General features: G+C 41.8%; 4 protein-coding genes across 10 annotated transcripts; 2 read left to right on the top strand and 2 right to left on the bottom strand.

Moving 5' to 3' along the window:
- Window positions 1-1,799: 1,799 nt before the first annotated feature.
- LOC120457307 (b(0,+)-type amino acid transporter 1) lies at window positions 1,800-19,200 on the top strand. Of its 4 annotated transcripts, XM_039644794.1 has the most exons (10): window positions 12,583-12,834; window positions 13,076-13,247; window positions 13,934-13,980; window positions 15,250-15,351; window positions 15,761-15,867; window positions 15,928-16,003; window positions 16,163-16,661; window positions 16,732-16,828; window positions 17,114-17,432; window positions 17,501-19,200. In XM_039644794.1, exons 1-10 carry the CDS (start codon window positions 12,759-12,761, stop codon window positions 17,569-17,571), a joined length of 1,566 nt encoding a protein of 521 aa, XP_039500728.1. In that variant the 5' UTR covers window positions 12,583-12,758; the 3' UTR covers window positions 17,572-19,200. The 4 variants fall into 4 exon arrangements, with proteins under 4 accessions (XP_039500729.1, XP_039500727.1, XP_039500728.1 ...); XM_039644793.1 differs by lacking the exon at window positions 12,583-12,834 and adding an exon at window positions 1,801-1,954 and having other exon boundaries at window positions 15,761-16,003; XM_039644791.1 differs by having other exon boundaries at window positions 15,761-16,003.
- A 119-nt stretch (window positions 19,201-19,319) lies between these two features.
- LOC120457314 (nucleoside diphosphate kinase 6) lies at window positions 19,320-20,249 on the bottom strand. Its single transcript, XM_039644812.1, has 2 exons — window positions 19,948-20,249; window positions 19,320-19,871 (listed from the first exon to the last, which is right to left on the bottom strand). Exons 1-2 carry the CDS (start codon window positions 20,145-20,147, stop codon window positions 19,619-19,621), a joined length of 453 nt encoding a protein of 150 aa, XP_039500746.1. The 5' UTR covers window positions 20,148-20,249; the 3' UTR covers window positions 19,320-19,618.
- Window positions 20,250-20,316: 67 nt separating this feature from the next.
- On the top strand, window positions 20,317-21,284 carry LOC120457312 (probable 28S ribosomal protein S25, mitochondrial). Its single transcript, XM_039644810.2, has 3 exons — window positions 20,317-20,558; window positions 20,622-20,816; window positions 21,064-21,284. The coding sequence occupies exons 1-3, from the start codon at window positions 20,422-20,424 to the stop codon at window positions 21,233-21,235; spliced, it is 504 nt and encodes a 167-aa protein (XP_039500744.1). The 5' UTR covers window positions 20,317-20,421; the 3' UTR covers window positions 21,236-21,284.
- Window positions 21,243-22,695, bottom strand: LOC120457311 (probable RNA-binding protein 18). Of its 4 annotated transcripts, none has more exons than XM_039644808.1 (5): window positions 22,589-22,695; window positions 22,402-22,526; window positions 22,209-22,283; window positions 21,743-21,835; window positions 21,243-21,664 (listed from the first exon to the last, which is right to left on the bottom strand). In XM_039644808.1, exons 3-5 carry the CDS (start codon window positions 22,275-22,277, stop codon window positions 21,380-21,382), a joined length of 447 nt encoding a protein of 148 aa, XP_039500742.1. In that variant the 5' UTR covers window positions 22,278-22,283; window positions 22,402-22,526; window positions 22,589-22,695; the 3' UTR covers window positions 21,243-21,379. The 4 variants fall into 4 exon arrangements, with proteins under 4 accessions (XP_039500742.1, XP_039500739.1, XP_039500740.1 ...); XM_039644805.1 differs by having other exon boundaries at window positions 22,209-22,329; window positions 22,589-22,693; XM_039644806.1 differs by having other exon boundaries at window positions 22,209-22,353; window positions 22,402-22,664.
- Between the last annotated feature and the right edge of the window lie 241 nt (window positions 22,696-22,936).

Here is a 22,936-nt window from a genome sequence, read left to right as displayed (position 1 = left end):
GCAGAGCACAACTTTTGAATTTCAAATATTTGGCGGTTATTCGAAGGGATGCCACACTGCGTCATTGTTGGCGCTGCCATTTGTTGCAAGGGATGCCATTTAATACAAGCGCTGCCACTTGTAGATTATACTTCTGGATAACAAATCAGGTGTTCTCCTCTCTAAAAGAACAAAATTACTTTCTTTAAATTGTATTCCATACATAATTTATTGTGTGTTGGGTTATAATCTTTATGCCCAACAGTCGTAGTTAAATATATTTCAAACTTAATTTTGAATCTTGGGTGGTTGGCGGGCTGTAGCGCAGGTGGCATCCCTATTTATCGGAGTTTGTATCGTTGCCACCCTCTTGACCGATTCTTGTGTCTATCGATTTCCAAACATATGTGTTTTGTTTTGGTTGCCTTTTGGATTTGTTTGATTGTCAAAGTGATTTTATATCTCAGTTTTTAAAGAAAATTAAAAGAATTACTGGATTTAATGGACCAGAATAAGGTAAGCGTTTCAAAGAGCTTCAATTATAATTTACCCATGGGACTTGCTTTTCCAATTTATTATTACGGCTAATATATAGAACAAGGTCCTAAAAAAGAGACTGCTTGTTTTTTGATGACTGTTATCTTACTGTTTATTTATAATTACTGTTATTTTTACTAGTAGCAATATGTTACTTCATTAAACAGTTGAAAATTGTTTCAAAGTAGCTTACTTTATAACATTAAATATTCATAGTTATACCATGGCGTTCTCATAAACTATAAATTCTACCGCAAGCAGTGTACTTTAACAGCAGTTTTAAACACCAAATTGTTATATATTTTATGTTATATAGTAATCACCTTTAAACCCCCTTGAAAGGGCATCCTAACTATTCGACAGAATTTAGCTTGAGATATTTGCTAGATATGCACACCTTGCTGTTAAGTATAGATACAATACAAAATCACGTTCTATAAACAACCATATCTTTATGAACATTTATGGCTAAAAAAAACGTTGTAACTCATAGCAAATTATTCCACGCGCAGTTTTTATGTGGTCTCTCTTGCTATTTGAATAATAGTTAATAATCATTTGTATAGTCGACGAAAAAGTGACGTACTAGCATTATTCTACATTAGTTTGCAAGCGGTTATAGTCACTTTATAGGCGTTAAAAATTTAAAATATAGAATTGTCTATGCTAACAGTTGAAACAAAAGGTGCTATTATCTTGTCCACTGTCCACTGCTCCTAACACGAACAGGTGATTCCCCACTGAATCGTTCAGAGTACTGCATTCGATGGGCGGCCAGTTCTACACGCATAGCTTGTGCGGTTTGTGCCGTCGTCCTAATTCAGTTACGCCCAACGACCGCCCACCGCCCATTTTACGTCATCAAGCCGCCCCTTTTCCTCCTCCTCACGACACTCTTCGTCGAGCTCTCGGCTCCTGCAAGCCGCACGCCTACGCAAGCTCTCTCTCTCTACACTGAAACCAAATACAATGAAATGTATAAAACTATTAGAATTATGAATATTTCATAATTCTATTTATTTTAAAAAGCAACTAATTGGGTTTGATTTACTGTAAGCTTAAGTATTTTCTAAAGCGAATCAATCATGTTTTTTTTAGTGTAGTCGGCGATGTGGGCAAAAGCTCAGCTCCCTGCTCCAAAAAGGAGCAGCGTGTGTGGTGAGTGGAGAGAAATACTGGGAAAATGCCGGCACAGAAGGAAGACGATGAGAGTGGAGAGAGAAGAGAGGAGAGAGGCGCGAAACCAAGAGATTCCGATACCGATAGCGATGGCGATGACGATTCTGCCCGGCGCCTTATAAATACGCTGAGCCGCAGGGCGACGCTTTCATTCTCTCGCAGTGTTTAAAGTGACATGAAAGTGACGACATTGGCGCACTGTAGCAAGTCATGTATCAGCATGTCCAACCAAACAACACAAATCATATTCACGCCAATGGTGAGTTATCGTTATCGTTCGCTAGTTCCGTTAGGTTTTTTTTTCCTTTTTTGTTTAATTATTTTTTTTGCAAATTAGTGGTGATTACTCGCATTATGTCCATTTCCAAGCCATCTCGTGCCTTTCTGCGGTGCTAAGTGAGCGGGCAAACAATTGCTCGAGTTGCAGCATGTGATGGCAGGTGTGCGTGCCTTTTTCGCGTTTCTGCTCCGCTTTTCTACCAACTTTTTTTTTGTGTGAATTTTTGTGTGACGCGCATGCGCATGTGCAAAAATAAAAGGAGAACGCTAAATTACTGACCGGCTAACGGTTATCCTCATCTGTCTGTGTGTGTGTGTGTGTGTGTATGTATGTGTGTGTGTGAGGGCGTGAATGTGCTTGTTTGTGCACGATTGCAGCAGAACAGCTGTTCTAATCAGCCCAAACCAAAAGCCAAGTTCAAAAAAGTTGCAGCATAAACATCGAAATTGTAGAACATACGCCAAGCCTTCATTTCCCTTGTGAAAATCACTGAAATATCCAATAATTCCCCTTTGAAGAACTTATCAAAGACCAGTGGACACTCCATTAAGACTTTTATCCCCAAGACGGACAGTTGTTTTGATAAAATGAAAGAAAACTTAAAAATGCGACTTTATTGATTGGCATTTGGTTATTACTTATATGGTTTTGTATGTAGATATAGTGAAATTTGATTCAGGCTACAGAGAAACATTCGCCAAAATTCCCAAGAAATTAAAGATTCGTGCACCTAAAACAAACCGAAACTTGCTAAATGATTTATGTGGGAACAACATACGATTGGGAGTATATTCCTTGATTTTTTGGCTGAAACTAATTCATAAACAGTATTCGATTAGAAAATCAAATTGTAAATATATAAAGATTGCCTCTGCAGACATCAAATACATACATAGATACTTGTTAATTTTTGGAAAAAAAATGGTTCTGTTAGGATAACAAATCCAGATGCAAGAGGAATATAATTTACGTGTATTTGTTTAGTTGAATTCTATATATATTGAATGAAATAACTTATGCAAATTCTTTTGGCAAGTGCAAATGTATCTTCATGTTAGGGAACCTAGATAGATATTGGCAATTACTGTCTATACGACTTGCGTCCCATTTCACTTTCATTTGAGGTTGTTTACGTTATTGTGCCTATAAGCAACTTTTACGATGGCTTAACGTGGTCACCATTCCCCCTCGCTTTCCATTGTCAGTTACGCAATCGTTAAAAGCTGCCGAGGGTTGCTTATCAGTGGGTGTCGACTGTACCCCAACCCCTTCGGCAATGGTAGGCACATTCATGTTTGCAGATACAGATACGCAGATAGATTCCCAATTGGCACTTGATGGCCTTGCAAAGAGCCAGGTGTTGCCTGCTTTTAGGCGCTGCCATGGCTTTTGTATTACTGGAAGCGGTCTAATTATAGTTCCAAAGCCGGCTTTTTCAATGCAAAGAGAGCTCGGCTTAACCGAGATTCTTTGGCAGCCGGAAGCCCACAAAACCCAAAAGTTCCAGCCAAGCGAGTCAAGGACAAAGTCAAGGCAACGCCATAAAGGGGTGGTATTCTTCAGTGCGTGGGTGGTCTTTACTGGATGAATGGGTGGCTTGTGGTGGCATGAGGGCTGTTTGTTGGTTGGCGTGACTGCATTTTGCACTTGACATAATTTGGCCACGCAATACTGTGCTGTGCACTGAAAAAAAGTGTGTGAAAGTGTGTATAGCCAACCTAGTTATACAAGTTATACGAGTGTAAGCATAAATTCATAGCTTCTTTGAGGCGAGCTGAGGATTTTTAAGATGAATAGAACCTTCTTAGTTACCATAATCAAGAATTGTTTTTACACATTTAGCTTTAAATACATTTCAATTTCCTTAAAGAGTTAGAGAAGAATCTTATATTCAGAAGCTCAAAATTACTTGCATGTGCAATCGTTCGTAAGGAATGCCGCAGATATAGAATCTTGAGAGCACATTTAAATTCGCATCTATTATTCCGCCTGCTCAGCAGTTGCGGCACTCGCTCGCTTATTGTCCGCAAGCGAAAATAGTTTGCGACTGATGATCGGATGCATTTAGCTAATAATTTAGAACTGTGGTCCATTAATCACACTTGGAGGAGAGTGGGTGAAGTGCCTCCCAGTGTTGGTTTCCCCTCCGCTTGCTCTGCGGTGCGGGAGCTTGAGTTCACTTTTCGCATTTCCCTTTTCGCTTTGCTTGTGCAATCTGCTGAGTGTGGGGGCAGTTCCGATCCCACCTCCTCGGCCCCGCCCACTCTGCCCAGCCTCTCCAACGAAGCGGGGAATTTCAGCCCTCTTTATGGCCATTTATAGGAAACTATTTAATGAATGATTTTGTACGACGTAAATGTAAATGTACGTGTCATGTCGGTGACAAGAGCAATTATTGCTAAAAAGAAAACCTATAACGCAATTACGTTTCTAATGTCCAATTTCATGAAATTCCATATCTGATATTTAATAGTATTATTGTGTAGCGTGCAAGTTTTTGCATTTCTTAGAATACTTGTTTCATTACCCTTTGCTTTCCTTTTGACCAAATCCAATTGGCAACTTCTTTTCCCCACTGACCTAATGTAGTTCGTGTTTAAGCAACGTCGCAGTTGCCTGATTTCATTTGCAGATGAGCAGGGAGAGGTGGTTGGGCCATCACCGCCCATGGCCATTACAGATTTTTGGGGGCCAGGGTTAAGCATTTCGCCATTGTGTTCACGCATTGTCCTTGGCTCTGTCATTCGAGTGGGTGGTGCTGGCGGTTAGTGGATGCCAGCAGGCAGTTGGCAGGTCCTTTGGGCCAGACCCTTAAACGGCCCCCCGGAAAAGTGCGCTACGTGTTTTCGGGGCGGAATTCCCCAGCTGCCGAGAAACTTTTACGTCGCTGAAGCGGCGCTCAGGAATCGCAGAACGCGGTGTGGCAGTGAAAGTTTTTGCGGCGATAACGCAGCCTGCGAATTGTTATCAGCAACGGCAGCGAGATGTCCTGGCAAGGACATCATCCAGAGCGCCGGCGCTGGGAGAGCCGAGCTTTTCCGCAGAATACTGGTTTCCCATTTTCCCGACTTTGGCTATTTTTGGCCCAGACTCGAGCCACACAAATACCCATAAACTCTTTACATATACACTTATATGTATATACATATATATATATATATGTATATATCTATATCCATGGTTTTACATATGTGTACATGAGCAGCTGGCAACGTCACTGCGAGCCGGCTTCCATTGCGTAAGTGCGAGGGCTCCCATAAAAACAGGTGGCCTACCGCCCAGCCAAAGGCGAGAGGGGCGTGCCCCACTGATACAAATACAAATACCAACATATAGATGGGCATACACACACGCACACCCACGCAGAAGCGACACGTGGACCGCTTTCGATGGCAGCGGCGGCCGACGACAAAGGGCGTCTATAAAAATTTCATGTACTTGATGAGAAACCCGGCAGAAGTTAGCACAGAGTGTTTGAATCATTAAGCTCCCTTCAACTTCAAGGATAGTCACTTTGAATTAATATTGTATCCTATCTATTACTATCTAAACAACAATTCTTTTGTAGGCAAAACTGCTTTAGGAACTCACTAAAAATCTATATTCTATAATACTTCTATCAGTTGACTTTATATTGACTGCAAAAGAGAGACAGTAGCTAAAGGACCCTCTCGCTTCAAGAGAATACCATAGAGGAGGCGGGTACGAGTACAAAGGGCGAAGAAAAAGGACGAGCCTCTAAAATTCATAGCCCGCTCACAAACAAAAAAGGTTTCGTGATGTGTATGTGTACACAAAAGTGTGTTGGTGTGGTGCTGCTCCTCGTACTTACAACTGTGTGCGTGTCCTTGCCTAAGCTTACAAATAATTGAATGGCGCCCCGAGTTGGGAAAAAATGAGTTCAATGCCTCGATGTGCTCCAACTTTCGCTGCCCCTTTTCCATCTGTCTGGTGCTGTGTTTTGCCCCCCTGCCCCCCTTTTTTTTTAACCCAACGCCCCTGGCAACAGCTTGAGAAGCCAATTTCTGTATTTCACCAGAAGCATTAAGCTTGCATGAGAAGGGGGGAAATGTATTCGGCTTTTGCTCAGCTGCCACAGCTATTTCTAATTTTCAATTCTCATGGACATGTGCCGATGTTTCCACCGATGTGTTTCCACCATGCATAAGAGATAACCGGTACGAAAATCAAAAGAAACGGAAGCAGGACCGTGTTTTCTATTGCACCTGTTTGATGGTATTTTTAGAAGCGTTTCCCAATCAATTTTCATGCCTATATCGTTCACCTACAGACTTTTGGCCGCTTTTTCCCTGGTGATTTCGCAACGATTTTCCCACCGGCTTTATCTACTGTTCTATAGAGATCTATCTTCTGTAAATAGAGAATTTGTACGTCAAGGGTTAGGAAATTGTTTCTTTTATAAGTGTTTTTCTATTTTGCAATCGCATTCGAAACCAACAATTTGGTCTTACATTCTCAGCTGCCACAAACCAAACGAAATAGAATCGAATCGCCCTTTACGCCGCCTCTCGTGTCTTGTGTCTCGTGTCCAAATGAATTTATAGCTTTCTGATTATTACGAGCGATCATTAGCGTCATCATCGTCGTCGTTGGCAGAGCAGTCACCATAACGCTTGGCGCGTCACGAGTCAATTGAAAATCAATTGGGTTAAATTGATATGCCAACAGAAAAGGCAACGACACCAGTACAAACTGGATGTCCGCAGAAACTAGATGCAAAATGGGCGAAGTCAAGTAAGCCGATTTGCCAAAGATCACCTTTCGACTTTGAGGGAATGCAAATATACAACTGATAGAGTTTTCGATACAATGGATTAAGAAATGTGCGAAGTGGGCATCTTAAGTTGATGAAGATCACAGCCAGACTCTTGCACTTTGAGATCGTGATCGTATTCAGCAACAGACTTTTTGGGTTCGTGTCCATACTATAAAGGCCAAAAGCTTCTGTGTAAACTCTAAAATCTTTATTTCTTCATGAGGTTTCCCAATACTTGCCACTTAACCCATCTGACATCCTGGTTTTGTACTTTATATAAGAGGGCTTCCCATAGTTTGGCATTTTTTCGCTGACCTTGGTTGGTGACAATGTCAAGGTGTTGTTGGCGTCACAAATTAACACGTCAATGATTTTTCTCTATGTGTGTGTCACAATTATTGTGGCTAATAATGGCAGAGTGTGCCAACAGTAATAAAAGTGACAAGTTGGCTTTAAAACGGTTGTGTACTAAGAGAAAATGTGCAGCGCTGCTTACGTGTCAAAGCATAACATATCTAATCCTAAAGATTAAAGATCTTTCTTTTCTAATACCGAACTACATGCCAAATTTTATACCAATAGGATATATGCAGCTTCTTTTGTTATTTCACTTCTTAACAAGACGCCAGAAAGTATGCAACACTTGCATCTTTCCATTTTATGATACAAAAAGGAGCAACGAATGTCGGCTTGTTAAAAGAATTTTCTCCTCTGTTTTTTAAGGGTGCAACACTTTGAGGGTATTGCGAATTGGCGACACGCCCTCCTGCCACCCACTGCCACCCACTTGCTTTTAAGTGCACGGCTCGCCTTGACATTGACCTTGTCGTTCTTCCGCCCGGTCAACCCCACCGCCACACCCCTTGCACCGACTCCTGCCTTTTAGAACCTCAATTAACAAAAATCTAAAGAGGGCGATGGTGGAACGGGGGACGGGAAACGGGGGAAGGGGTGACCAACGTTAAACGACAAACGATACATTTCAATTAAGACCAGGGCAAACAGCATTTCGACAGCATCCAATGAAACAATATGGAGCAGGGGAGTATGGGTGCTGAACAGGAGATGGCAGAGGTGGGCATGGCTGACGCAAATGGAGCGCAGCACATATTGAAATAATAGCATTTCATAAGTGGATTCGGATGTTCATGCGCAGACGGATATCGCGAACAAGGGAAAGTATGATGAAGTTCTTTAAAAACTAGATTTGAAAGGTATTAAATAAACTATTAAACCTATAGAAGTATCAAATCTATAGCGAATTATTTGGTGTTATTATTTAAACACACTAACCACTCGAAATCGGCTTATAACCGGTTTGCAAGTGGTTTCAGCGGCAATACAAATTAGTCGCAGATTAAGTTTCAATTAGATTTCAACTGGTTCACACCTGATTTATCAGCAACACTTTCATGGCCTGCGATAAAACCACCAAATGAATGAAAAAGTGCACAAAACGAAAGTGAAATGATAACGTAATAATCTCTTATTACCACTTGTCAAGTTCGCGAATGGCGCCGACGTGTAAACCGATGCGCTGCTTATGCGAAGTGGCCAAGAGAATTGTGAATTTTGGACATGGACTTGGGACTGGGAATGGGAGAGGGCCATTGACACTTTTGTCGGGACTTGGAACTCGGGACTCGGAACACGGGACACGGGACACGTCTAACGATACAGAATAAATCAATTAAGCGAATGGAGAGTGGTTTATTTCGGGAGCATTTGCGGCTCGCGTGTCAGTCGAGGGTTAAGCAAACACTTGTAACCAAGTTCTTTGATTGACTCGTTGAGTATGGAGGGGATTGGAATGGAAACGGGGAGCTGGTTGGTCAATAACTAGTGTCAAAGGTGAGACGCGGACATTCGATCAATCAATCCGTATATATTCTGCTCTAATTAGCACAAACGAATTTGCGACACAAGCAGATGAAACTTTTCATTCCTCGTTTAATTAACAGCGCTAACGCAAATAAGTAAACAAGTAATTTAAATTGAATTTCCACAAGTGCGGCATTCGAATGAATTTTATCTTCATTGAGATGTCAGCTCGGAAAAGACAATGCCGCGAATAAAAAGATCGTAAATGAGTTGGCCAAATAACTTGGGTGCTATTAAACTTTTGACAAAATATAATTTTTATAGCGCTAATACATGTTTACCAAAAATATAATTTTTCCAATGGATTACAATTTGCTTAGATTTTCTTAGCCTACTGGCTGAAGTCCCTATGATAGTTTGTGTGGAACTTTAGTTTAGGATTAGCAATAGGAGTGATGTCCTTGTTCCCGTGCACGATCATTTAGATTTCAAGAATTTCTGACGCGACACCCGCAACAAAATTAACTGAAAATATTTACCAACGACGTCGGCGGCAGAGGAAAATCGTTTTTATTTGGCCGCCGGCCAATTTAGATGCATGAACTTCCCCCGCCGAGCTTTGCATATTTCAAATATTCATTTGCACGTAGAGCAGCTTTTCTTCGACCCAGAAATTTGGCTGACCAGCGCGTGATTATTACTCATTTTAGTGCCGCTGACGTTGGCACAGCGGCTTCCTTTCCCCTGGAGTTGGTTTCGCTAACATACACTGCCAAAAATATCATATAGCTATGACCCCTAATCATTACGTTATTGTTTAAGGTAAACACACCTCATTTCTTAAACAATAGTCAGGGAATATATCAAAATATTTACATTAACTAGTCTATAGATAGAATAAATTCCAAAGTTAGAAGAATTCGCATTGTCGTTGATCGGATTTTTTAAGGCGGGAATTTTTATGAAGAATTCATATTCTAACAGTATCTTTAGGACAGCACGTTGTTTTCTTGTTTAAAAATCCTTTCGCTCTGATAAAACCATTTAAATGGGTGAATTAAAAGGCAGTCATGAGCTCCATAAAACAATTTCATTCTATGACAAAAAATGATTTATTATTCGCACTGACGTTACGAAAATTAAATTGATTTATTAGTAATCAGCTGGGTATAATTGCTGGGCGATAATAATACCATATTATTTTGTATGAGCTAGACATTTTCCTAGCTCGTCAGCCGCTGGTGTTATCTACACTAATATCTTTGCAGTTTGTTTTTTGCGTTAGAGTGCCTAAATAATTAGCGAGCGAAAATCAGCCGACAAGCCCAAACAATGTTCGACCTGCACGGCCCCTAAAAATACCAAGAAATATCGCAAATATCCGCAGTCTACGTGCATTGCTGGTCGTAGGTTCTGTTCGCCCTAATCAAAGTACAGTGGTCACTCCATAATGTTGTATTGTTGGTTCTTATTGTTGGTTCTTCATAACTTTAGTAATGCATTTCAATTCGTTATGAGCATTTTCAAAATATTATTTTCACATTCGGAATGATGACCGTAGGAGGCAGGCAGGCAATTGCAGGCAGTAAATCGATGTGGCGCTTCATGTCTGGTGCCTCGAGTTTCTGAATCGGAATCGGAATCATATTCAATAAAACGGCGCAAGGAGCTCACTTAACTGCTCACTGACTGGGGACCTCAGAAAGGGGTATTTTGAGTCTGGCTCGTGTTTCGTTTTAATTGACCATTAGATTCTATTATCGCGAACTGGTTGCCAAGTGGTTGTATTCGCATCGTGATGAACACTCAACGAGAACATCATTATCTAAATTAAATTACATTTGGCTGTCTGTAGGTTTTTGCATTACACTTTAAAACTTAAGTGATCGGTTTACTGAGCGATTGGGTTATGTGTTTACTTTGCAGATGTGCAATATACACTTTGTGATTAACCCATTCTCCGCCTGCCATTCCACGCCCCCTTTGCCAGGCGTTGAACAAAAACAGAAAAAAAAAACGAAAATGGCCACAAGCCGCGTGACTTTTATGACAGAAAATACATTGAGAAAAAAAATGCGGAGCAAGAAGAATCTGAAAAACGACACAGAGCTTAACGTAGGAATCGTTTATTTATGTTTATGTTGCTACATATACAAAGACTCTGTGTATAGACGTGTATTATTTATTTTTATACCTACACTTAAAGTCGAATGAATAGCGCTGATTTAAAATTCTTACCATTCTCACCTTTTCATAATTTAAAATGGATATTGGGAAATGGTGGGAAACTAATGATCATCAGCTGATTAAACTGATTACTTAAATTATTTGATAGTGGCAACGTTACGTATACTTGATGTACATTACGTATACGCACTGTTGCGCCACAATAATTGTTTATTTCTATAGAGATTTTAGAGAACCTCCAGCTAGAAATTCGATCTGTTTTATACAGAACGAACTTATAATTGAAATTAAATCGATGCTAATTTTTTGGCCCAGTTGTGCGAGTGCATACGTAGGCGCCTTGGCGTGTGTATCCAAATCTTTGGATACGTATTATATTTATGCTCGTGCAGATAGATATCTATTTGTTCAGCCCACTATCTTGGTACATATACGATTTTTGGGGGCACATCCAGTGGCCGAAAAAAATAGTGGGAGAACTTTAAAATTATGAATGTACATAGAGTGTTATGTACACGCGGTCGTTGGGCTGATGAAATTTCGACGCCTCGTGGGCGAGAGTTAAAGAACCAGTGACGTTGTAGCCCGACTTCTAACGGGAGTGAGTTATATGCAATATATATATATATAAATATATTTATACGAGCATATATGTACATATGAAAGTGTGGCGAACGGAGTCACAGCACATGACCATTAATAAGCGGCCAATTGAGGCAAATGAAATGCGCAAGCAACAATTAATTGAGAGTAGCCGATGAATGGAGGCGACCATAGAGAGATGATGCTACTAAACTGCAGATTCTGATCGGCGGCGAGAACCTTCTGACGTCGCCGCGGCATTAGCCGACTAATTCAATTTGAAATTTTTATGCAAAGCTATAAATAGCGTGGCGGACCGAGAGTTAGTATCTGAGGAGAGAAAATGCCTTCACCTTGACAATTCTATAATCAAAATATAGAACCATACAACCGACGGATGAGGCGAATTGCATAAATCAGTCGGAAGGAGGAGGACTTTTCTACATACATACGCAGTGTGTCACGTAGTCAGCCGCGGGAAAAAACAGAAGCAAAAATGCTGAAACGCTGTCCCAAACAACGCCAAAGAAATGTTAATACCTCTTTATAAAATTCCATTTGTATTGAATTTTACTCTTATCTGTGGGGATAGAAAGTAACCATTAATGCTGGTTAGGACTGGCTTGGAAATATTTACTACAAAAAATAATATATCTTACTTTCTTATCACTGTGACAGTACTTAATTTAAAAACTTTCATTCGGAATTATGAAGATTTGAGAGCTCTTCTAAAATAGTATTTTCTTATATTTTATATTACTTTTATCTATATTTAAGTGATATTACTGCTGTTTTCAATCAATGTATGTGATACGAAGGTTTGCCTGCCGTCTCTATTCTTGTTATCCCAACTTATGAATTCCAAAAACTCCAACCCCGAATATTATCCCTTAATGTGATATTTTATCCTATTATCAATAGCATTCACTCCTGCAAGCCGAACACTATCATTATCCTCGATGAGTGTGATATAAGATAGAAGATATAAGCCAGTCGAACTCATCTCGAGCCCAATCTCGTTTGGAGAAAGTGGTTATTCTCCCAACGCCGGTCGCTTTTCTCGTTTTTCATCGCCTGCCGTTTTTCCGACGCTCGGCTGCTGTTCGTCTGATGCTCGTGTACCGCTCGTGTGGCGCCCGAGTGGCGGCCGAGTACCGCTCGCGTACCGCTCGGCGGAAAGCTTTCACCGGACGGACTATTTGACGCCGCCGCCATTTGGGATGCGAACAGTTGCCTGCGATTCGCCGCCCACTGCGCTACACTTTTTTTGGTCCGCACTTCTTTTAAAACATTTATATATATACATAGCTATATATATATATATATATATATATATATACTTTTCATATATTTGTATTCGCCGAGTGCTGAAATTCGCGGCGAAATAATTTTAGCAACTTGTTATCCGTCCATGCCATGCGCGATAAAATATCACAACTATTTTGCTTGCAAAAGAACGCATGCAAAAATAATTCAACAGATAATAACAGAGGTGTGTGGATGTGTGTGTGTGCGGGTGTATCCGTATGTGTATGTGTGTCACAAGTCCATTCATAAACTCTGTCTACACGGAAAAGAAAAACGTGCCATATACTTGCTATGTGATATATGTGATTCTTTTTTTTCTGGTGCTCCTGCTCACGACTTATGCTAATCCATGTGTTCTGCTCTCTCTCTTTTTTTTGCGATCCTGTGCGGTGATGGTGATGATGATGATGATGGTGATCCTGCAGGACATAATGTGCCAACAAAAGCAACGAGCAACGGGACCATGTGCGCCAATGGGACTCTTGGGACAGAAGGGCCCGAGGCGCCAGAGACCGACTCATCAGGGACCGGGCGGATGCGGAAGCCGCTGGAGAGGAATGGCTCAACGCAGAACCACGTTGTTCACCTCGAGAGAAGGTAACGATCGTTAGTCTCACTACTCAAAATGATAGTGCATTAAAATCCCTCGTTTTATCCCGAAATTCATGAGATTTTTATAATTTATTCATTTTTATTGAGACTCAGCAACTGCATTTTCAAGTCGATACGGTCAATTATATCTATTAAATTGTTTTATAGCTTGTCATAGTAAATTATAAATAGCTGGCAAGATAACACTAGAATTACTTTAATAATCAAGATTTATATATAATTATTATTTATTTATTTTCCAAACTATTTCATATAAACTTAGTATTAGATACAAGTAAACTCAGCAATGTGCTTTAGAGATAATATCAAACTTCTCAATGGAAAGAGAACAAGGCAAAGAGCCATTTTTAGCCTGGTGGCAAAAAGCAAATGTTTTCAGTGTAGACGTAAACAGTTTCTATTTACTTGGCTAAAAACGCGCTATTCAGTTGATTTATTTCTAACACCTTGCTGCCAATTAAGTGATTTACTTAACGTACACAAAATTAACGACTACATGGATGTATTTTTAGCATCTACCTGTCAATATTTATGGACTTTTGACTTGAACATGCTGATTTGAATGATGAAATCTTGCCTCATGATTGTATTTGTTCTTTAAATTTATTTAATTGTTTTATTGCATTTACTATACTATTTATTGTATTTACATTTTGTTTTTGTCTTTTCAGGCTGGGCCTCTTCAGTGGGGTGGCTTTAATTGTTGGAACTATGATAGGTGAGTGTACAATCCCCAACGCAATTGCCAAAACAAACGCATAAAACATGGGGCAGGCATGTCGAAGTGACAGGAAAAGAGAAAAGTGTCCAAAGTGTCCCCCAAAAACACACGAACACGCAGTTTTTCACGGATTGTGTCAAATTTGCTGTCCCGTTCGTTCCTGTTTTTCTTTTTTAATACAGCTTTCGCTCTGGGAGTCGGTGGAAAATATTGAGGCACAGTTTGTCATACGGTTCATTTTCCTTGCTGCTTTTCTTCAGGTTGGAGGCGCGCATGGCCAAAAATACGTACGCACGAATTAAGCTATATGCACGGCACATAGTACATATACACAGCTTTAGGCCCACCCATATATATATATTGTCTGTCTGTATGGATGTATAGATGTATATATGTAGGTACGCAATCGGCGTGAGAATGAAAGTGCCATCAGACGGTTGGAGGGGGGAGTGCGGGGGATGGCGTGGATTAAGGCCAATTTCCAGGCATATTTTTAGGGAGCGAAAAGGGCAGCCCTATAAAAGTGGAGCTCGTTAAGCGGTGGTAAATCAAAGTAATCACACTATATGTTTTTTAGTGTTTAATATAATACAGTGAAAACATCTCTCAGTAGTCCCTTGTTAAAACAAGAAAGGAAAACAAACCAAACATATTCAAATGTTATGTTTAAAAACCTAGTTGTTGGCTAGTATCCTTTCTAGCCAGTTCTCACTACCAATTTGGACGCTGCTGTATGTGGCTCAAAAACTGGGCTGTATTGAAATACATATTTATGACACGAATGGCGTCTATTGTCGCTGCTGCACTTTGACCTTAGGCAATGGCGCCAGCTTGTGGCACGTTACCGAAATTGTTGCACGCCTCAGGGGTCGGATGGCCACCCAACTTCATATTTTTCCCTTCCGCTCCGGGCAGCGTTGTCTGAGATTCTCTGCAGGAAAAACCACTATTTGCCGGTATTGCTCATTCGCCGCGTGGTCGGAGCTTTCGCCGAACTTTTGTCCGCCCACTGATGACGTCCGCAACACCCACTCAAATGGTATATACTATGTAGTAGAACCGCGCCAGCCGTTCATTAGCATACGGGAAATCGTATCGATGGGGAAAGTAGGGAAAACAACAATGTGGGCCCTTAATCAGCTGTTTTTCCGAACCGCAGCTGTGTAAACGTTTAGCTTCTATATATCTATATTCCCAGCTACATATATCTATATTTATATCTATATATATAACTATATATTCTCTTTCTCTTTTGTCAATCTATAGGGTCTGGAATTTTTGTGTCACCCTCCGGTTTACTGGTTCGCACTGGTTCCGTTGGAGTTAGCTTTATAATCTGGCTTGCATGTGGTGTGCTCTCTCTGCTGGGTAAGTCAAGTCATTAGAACCACCATCCCCCCAAAATGTGCACCACGTGCAGCTGACCCACTTAACGCCGCCAAGTGGCCAAGTCCCAAGACTCGACCCTGCACTCTCGTCACAACTTGTTGCACGGCTGGCGAGGAGCCAAACTTTCGCGGAATGTCACACCTTCCAATCTTGTGCACCATACACTCGGCGAAATTGTGCTTGGCAAACTGCATTCTAGTTTTAAAATCATTAAAAAAAGAAAAATTCTTCTAATAAATTGTATTTGGTCAGAAGAGAAAATAACTATTTATCTAAAGAATGTAACTGCTTAGTTCTCTTGCATCCTTAGTTTTTATTTGTATTTTAATATAATTTAAAGATGTTCATCCTTTATACCTAACTAATGCATTTTATTGCTTACTTTCAGGCGCTCTGGCATACGCTGAACTTGGCACGATGAACACGTCGTCGGGGGCGGAATGGGCTTACTTTATGGATGCCTATGGACCGGCGCCGGCGTTTCTGTTCTCATGGGTATCGACTTTGGTGTTGAAGCCATCTCAAATGGCTATAATATGCTTATCATTTGCACAGTACGCCGTTGAGGCCTTTGTGACGGAATGCGATCCGCCCAGGGGCGTGGTCAAGATGGTCGCCCTGGTGGCAATTGGTAAAAATAACCCTTCTAATGTAAGGGGATTAGTACCAGCAAATAATAGAGATTTAACTGGATTATTTTGATAGATTCACTCTGGTATTGATCCCTATTTCCCATATATCTCCTAATATACCAATGAATTCTACTAATGAGTTTCCCTCTTCTGTACAGTGATGATCCTGTTCGTGAACTGCTACAGCGTCAACCTGGGAATGGCCGTGCAGAACGTGTTCACCGCCGCCAAACTGGTGGCTGTGGTGGTTGTGATCTGCGGCGGAGCCTGGAAACTGATGCAGGGCAACACGCAGCACCTGTCGAATGCATTTAATGGCCCGATGCCCAATGTGGGCGCCATTGCCACGGCCTTCTACACGGGCCTGTGGGCCTACGATGGCTGGAATAACCTGAACTACGTAACCGAGGAGATCAAGAATCCCAGCAAGAATCTGCCGCGCTCGATCATCATCGGCATACCGCTGGTCACGCTCTGCTATGCGCTGATCAACATCTCCTACCTGGCGGCCATGTCGCCGCAGGAGATGATCGAGTCGGAGGCGGTGGCCGTCACCTTTGGCAACCGCATCCTGGGCGCCCTCGCCTGGCTGATGCCACTTAGCGTCACCATCAGCACGTTTGGCAGCGCCAATGGAACGCTCTTTGCAGCTGGGCGGTAAGGATTATTATTACTGTTACTATTATTTTTACTTTGTTATCTATAATTTGTTCTACTCCCCTTTCAGTCTGTGCTTCGCGGCCAGTCGAGAGGGTCACCTGTTGGATATCCTCTCATATGTCCATGTGCGTCGTCTTACACCTGCTCCGGGGCTGATATTCCACGTAAGTATCTGAAACTACCCTCTTCATTTACTAAACATACCCTAGACTGCTTCATAAACCACATTATTAGCAGACCCAAATGAAATTTGTAGATCCAACTTTACTACAGTTCTCATTGTTTCCCCGTTTATGTATAACTACCTCTAAACCATTTTGAAATCTTATAGTACCCCCCTCATTATTATTTGACAACGCCTGTGAATGCCCGTGTATCGATCCGATCCTCGTTCTAAACTCCCCTCTTTCTCTGTATCTTTCTCTGTGCGTACTTATCCCCGTCTCCAGTCGCTGATTGCCTCGGCAATGGTGCTCCATGGCACAATTGATTCGCTGATTGATTTCTTCAGCTTCACCGCCTGGATATTCTACGGCGGAGCGATGCTGGCCCTGATCGTGATGCGCTACACCAAACCCAACTATCCTCGGCCCTACAAGGTGCCGATCATCATTCCCGTTGTGGTCTTGGTCATCTCCGTGTATCTCGTGGCGGCACCAATTTTCGAGACCCCGCGCGTTGAGTATCTCTATGCACTGCTCTTCATATTCGCGGGCCTGATCTTCTATGTGCCATTCGTCAAGCTCGGAATGACGCCGAGGTTTATGAGTAAGTAACCGAAAGTTCCCATAACTAAACAACAAGCAATTCTTAACGTTGAATTCTTCTCCCTGCAGACAAGGTGACGCTATTCTTCCAGCTGCTGTTGGAGGTGGTGCCCACCTCGTCGATGGCCATGTTCGAGTGAAGGATCATCCCCGGAAAGTGCTCAAGATTTCAAAGGGAGGCCAACAAGCTCGGAAAGCGAGAAGCAAATACATTCACTTAATTACTATAAAACGAGGATATATTAGGAGTGCAGCATAGACAGGATGCAAAAGGGGTTGAGAGCGTTAGGAGCAACCCTATATTGATATACTGACGTTGTCGTTGACAAAGTAGTGCTAGAGAAAAAAAAAAACTATTTGAAATAGTCTTTTTATGCTATGAGCTGGTTATATTCAAAGATTATATGTGAATATACAGATATTTAGTGTGGATACATAGATTTGTATCTTTATGTAGCGCGCATAGGCCAAGTTGCATAGTTGATACGTACGTACGTTTATACAAACAAAGCAAATCTATATATACATATATTTTTGTGTTCTATTAATTAAAGATCAAGACAAATGACAGAAACAACTAAAAAAAAAACAAAACACAGACACACAAATACACACACCTAAATAGTCGAAGATATCATTGCCAAGCGGCTCGAAGTGCAGGCCCCATAAATAATACCTACATATTATCTGGGAATGATGGGATCTTGGGATCTTGAGGTTTGAGTACAGTGCCGCCAGGAATCGATGACACCACCAATCCGTACAGTGCCCACCAAAGTCAACACTCGCCGCAGAGCTTCGGGTTATCCTTGTTTGTTCTCATTTGGATTTTCCGCTGGCGTTATTTACCCACATTATATACGAGTTGGCCGATCTAGAGATCGGCTGGCATAGCAATATTTATATATATGTGTGTAATGGACGAGGATCATAGCTATGATAATAAGGCAAAAACCGCATGGTAACACAAAACAGAGGACAAATGCTAAATACAAACATCCCAACTGAATGTTTCTAACTTTGTGCGACTAGAGCGCCACCTGGCGGTCGGGGATCGCGTGTGAAATTCGTAGGACTGCAAATAGGCATTAAAGATTTGTAATTGATACCAAAGTAAGGTAAAGAAAACAAACACTGAGAAAATTCAAACAAAAAAATAGAAAAAGCCATTTAAAAATGAATGAAAGAAAAGCAAACGTAAATACTACTATGGATACTTGTTAAATACATTTTTTTGCGACTTGTGTCTGCTTTGACAAATCGTTGCAACCAAAACTAGATCTAGATTTAGAGAGACGGTTATACATTAATTATTATTATAATGCCAATTTTTTTTTTGTTTTTTGTTCAAACTAGTTTTCTGTTATTCGTGAAGGACTCGTCGCACACGAGTTAGAAAAAGACAGCAGATGCAGGTGCCGTCTCGCTCGGAAATACAAGAAAATACAAGAATTTAGATCTTTTTTATTGATATATATCCCGCTTTTCAATTTCTTACTATACTTCTCAATTGTCTGAACCGATATACAAAACATTTATATCTTTACCTATTTATAGGCATACTACAGAACTTACCCACACATAAATATATATTTATATAATTTGTTAAGTTTATAAATTTTATAATTTTATTACCAACTATTTACAATGAGCTAAACGGAAACCAGAGCAAATCGAAAATCTCTATCTATACATGTACCTACCACCTAATAACAAAAGAATTGTATTATGTAAACCGGAAATTGACGAAATAAAGTTTTTGAAACACATGTCTCTCTGAATTTGCGCTTCCGATTTGGAAATGTTAGTTTCTATACTTTCATCTATGGTAATCTCAGTTTTGCTGGCTTTGACAATTATGTATTTCTTTTTACTATTCAACATGGAATTATTGTTTTAAAATGCTTTTTTATTTGTTCCCCTGCTGCTACAAGCAAATATATAGATATACTAGTACGCAAGTCACAAAAATTATTATAAAAGTACTTCAAATGCAGCGCTTATCAACATTTTCGTATGATAATTTGCTGTCTTTGGTCAACGCTTAATACTAATCTTAAAAATGCAAAGCAATACAAATAAGAAACATAAATAAGGACCATTCCAATAGCTATTTAAACAGTATATAAACATCAACCGCTTTGGTAGTGGACATTTTAACTAATCTAAGGATCAATTAATCCTCGACTACGTCTTTCTTTTCCCCTGGCGGCTCCCGACCGCCGCGTCGAACTCCGGAAACAGGATGCTGATCTCGCGTAGGGCGGATGCCTCGCTGTCGGATCCGTGGCAGGCGTTACGGGTGTCGGATAGCCCGTACAATGCTCGGATGCAGTTGGGATCACTATACACGGCACGGAACACCTTGGTGGGACCCAGGAGACTGCGCCACTTTTGGATGCAGGCTTCCGACTGCAGAATCAGGGCATAGCAAGGTCCGCTGAAAGATATATACCAACTTGTTATAAAATCTATATGCTTGCGGATGTAAGGATGTGCCTTGGGGCTGTACAGACCTGTTCATAAAACTAGTTAGCCGGTGGTAGAAGAATTTTCCTTTGTGCTCCGCGTAGAATCGCTCCGATAGTTCTTTCGTAATGCAAACCTCCTTCTGGTCGAGCACAGTGAAGTTCTGGGAGATCAGGGCTCGGATCTGCTGCATCGCATAGGTATTCCGCAGCACGTGCGGCTTTATCAGAGCGAGTGTTATCTCCATATCCTATTGGTTATGGGAAACTAACATTAACGTTTAAATTAAACAGGTAAACAAATTAGCCAGCCGGTTTGGCCAAATGGGTCTATCGATATTTGTCCAGAACAACAATCGAGTGCCACATTTATCATCGACACCACATTTCTATCGATGGGAACTATCGCCGTGGGGTGTCACTAGCTAACCAATCGATCAGCTGTTCGCATTACACAAGCAGAGCCGCTTTTTATTGGATTTCTTTTGTTTTGTCCAGACGAATTTGAATTAAAAGTGCAAAATGCCGTTCATGAAGGGCCGTGAGCCCATCCGCCGCACTCTGAAGTATCTGAATGCCGGCAAGCTGGTGCTCAAGGACAAGGTGCGCATCTTCAGCGTGAACTACAACACATATGGAGATCATCACGCGGGAGCTCGGTAAGTTATGGCATATATTTGACTAATAACTGAACTATATGCTAATAAATGCCAAACGCACAGGGACTTTGTGTTCTGGAACATACCGCAGATCCAGTTCAAGAATCCCGAGGTGCAGGTGCTCACCCTGAAGAACATGACGCCCTCGCCGTTTGTACGTTGCTATTTCGACGATGGACGCGATATGCTTATAGATGTGGATAGCCGGAATCGGGACGACATCATCGAGCACCTGGTCAAGGTGGTGGGCAAGACCCGGTGAGAACCCATTACTTTTCCCTTGTAAACTTAGGTTTTGCGTGGTTATCATTAGATAGCCTTAGTATCGGTAGATAGTCTTTAGGAACTCATTCTTATTGGAGGAACTTCATTTTATAGAACCCTTCCCCTTAAGAATGAATTGCGAGTTGGAAAGAAGCTTGCTCAGTATAGAAAACGCCATTTATTCTATTTTAGCTGTTCATCGTACATTTACACTTAATACATATTCAATTCTCATTTCCAGGGAGCAACTCGACGCGGAGGAGCGCTTGAAGGAGAGTAAGGACAATCCGGCCAACTTTGGCTATGGATGCGGCAGGCACTGCATCTGCGAGATCCCCGGCCAAGTGCCCTGTCCCGGAACCGTGCCGCTGCCCGATCACATGCGCGGCAAGGTCAAGTTCGCACCCAAATAGACGTCCGTTCTGATTGTTCCTTTTTTTAATAAATTAATTGTAAATTACACCTGCAAGGCTCGTCTGCTGAGGTAGCGCCCTAAGTACTAATGATTTTTACAGACTACTGGGTGAGACGGTGGCTAAGTCGAGTGTTGGGAGAGCCTAGCGCCGCTTGGGACGCTGCTGCCGATGATATGGAGCCGAGGACTTGCCGTAGCGCTGTGATCCGTCCCGGTCCTTGTTGAACTGGTAGCGCTGGATGAAGGGCACGTTGGCCTCGCCCCTGCCGGCTGTGTTCAGCTCGAGATTGTCGTCAGTCTGCCGCTCCAGCACTTTCAGCTTGGCTTCAATGGCGCGAATGGCCTCCGTTTTGCTGATCTTCTCCTCGCGTTTGCCTGTTCCCAACGCTGGTATCTCCAGGCGCGGCTTGGGCTTCTGCAGGTCGTCCTGTTGTGTACAGAATTGGTCATAAGTTAGTGAGGCTTAACTACCGCTTGGTGACTCGAAGGCCTCGGTTTTGCTTACATATTTAATGTTCTTGGCCAAACGCACGGCTATCGAGCGGTTTCCCACGCTGGTGCCGTCCAGTTTCAGCAGGGCATTGGTGGCTCCCTCGTTCTGAAACGAATTTGGTGACAATTGGTAAGTGGCAATAGCTAAATAATAAATATCATTGAAAACGCTGCATCACAGCCACACATTGTGTACCCTAGCCAGAATTTAATCTATTGAATCTACATTGTTAGTGGTGTATATACACCTCTTAGAGTCCTGACAGGCTCTCTTCTACTTTTACATACTTTGCTACAAATATAGTATCCTTTTAAGTACGTGTGACAGGTATAAAAATAATCTGGTGTGTTTTTAGGCGAGTGTAACTGCGAGTATAGATACAGAGCAAGTCGCACTGCAAAACCCAAGTTTAATAGGCCACGATAACGCTGCAGCTGCACCGTCTTCATCGTCTGCACCAATAGTGCAATGAACCCACCTGCGCGAAGGTGACGAAGGCGTAGCCCCTGGATTGTCCCACCATGGGACCGCCCTTGTGGAACAGCATGTCGAACTTCTCGATGGCGCCGCATTTTTGCATCAGTTTGAGGAGTTGGAACCGATAGGGGGCAATGCAAAGGGAACTATTAGCACCATGGAATCGCGCTGCGTGTTTGGCAGCCACAACTTACTCGGTGATGCGCGAATCCAGATTCCCAACCCAAATGCGACGCGCCTCCTCGGAGTTTCCAGTGCCGTTGCCGCTACCACCACTGGCACCGGCACCGCCAGCGCCTCCCGAGCCACTCGATCCGGCCTGCAAGGACATTTTGGACACTGAAATGCGACTGGAGTGCGGTTCTACACGGATTTACGGACAGTGCTAGCCATTTTGTGTGCCAAAATAAACGAAAAATTGTGCAGTCTACTGAGCTTAGGGATGGGCAAAGTGCGGAATAACATCAATGCATATCGATATCGATAGCTGGCGAGTGCAGCTATTCACCACGATGAAACGGCCAACAGAACCCAGTGAGGTGAGTTTAAATTCAAAATGTAATTGACAACGATTCTACGATTCATTTAAATAAGAGATATGAATTTGGTTCTATTTAAAATATAGTAAGCTGCCTTTTAGTTATCTAAATTTCAATAACTGAAGTTCACGTTTGGAAATCATCTATTAAAATAGAAATAAGTAAAGTTTATACTGTAAAGGCAATAAAC

The sequence above is a fragment of the Drosophila santomea genome, chromosome X (assembly GCF_016746245.2).
Source record: "Drosophila santomea strain STO CAGO 1482 chromosome X, Prin_Dsan_1.1, whole genome shotgun sequence".
NCBI classification, from domain to species: domain Eukaryota; kingdom Metazoa; phylum Arthropoda; class Insecta; order Diptera; family Drosophilidae; genus Drosophila; species Drosophila santomea.
The sequence above is the reverse complement of the archived record's forward strand: the minus strand, read 5'-3'. Positions and strand labels throughout refer to the sequence as shown.

Coding starts and splice junctions, on each gene's coding strand:
- LOC120457307 (XM_039644791.1), top strand. CDS start 12,759: ATGCGCGATAAAATATCACAACTATTTTGCTTGCAAAAGAACGCATGC. Junction 12,835..13,075: donor TTCAACAGATAATAACAGAG/GTGTGTGGATGT, acceptor GTGATCCTGCAG/GACATAATGTGCCAACAAAA. Junction 15,352..15,760: donor TGGTGTGCTCTCTCTGCTGG/GTAAGTCAAGTC, acceptor GCTTACTTTCAG/GCGCTCTGGCATACGCTGAA.
- LOC120457314 (XM_039644812.1), bottom strand. CDS start 20,147: ATGGAGATAACACTCGCTCTGATAAAGCCGCACGTGCTGCGGAATACC. Junction 19,872..19,947: donor CTAACTAGTTTTATGAACAG/GTCTGTACAGCC, acceptor TATATCTTTCAG/CGGACCTTGCTATGCCCTGA.
- LOC120457311 (XM_039644805.1), bottom strand. CDS start 22,672: ATGTTATTCCGCACTTTGCCCATCCCTAAGCTCAGTAGACTGCACAAT. Junction 22,527..22,588: donor CACACAAAATGGCTAGCACT/GTCCGTAAATCC, acceptor ATGTCCTTGCAG/GCCGGATCGAGTGGCTCGGG. Junction 22,330..22,401: donor CTGGATTCGCGCATCACCGA/GTAAGTTGTGGC, acceptor TGCCCCCTATCG/GTTCCAACTCCTCAAACTGA.
- LOC120457312 (XM_039644810.2), top strand. CDS start 20,422: ATGCCGTTCATGAAGGGCCGTGAGCCCATCCGCCGCACTCTGAAGTAT. Junction 20,559..20,621: donor GATCATCACGCGGGAGCTCG/GTAAGTTATGGC, acceptor CCAAACGCACAG/GGACTTTGTGTTCTGGAACA. Junction 20,817..21,063: donor AAGGTGGTGGGCAAGACCCG/GTGAGAACCCAT, acceptor TCTCATTTCCAG/GGAGCAACTCGACGCGGAGG.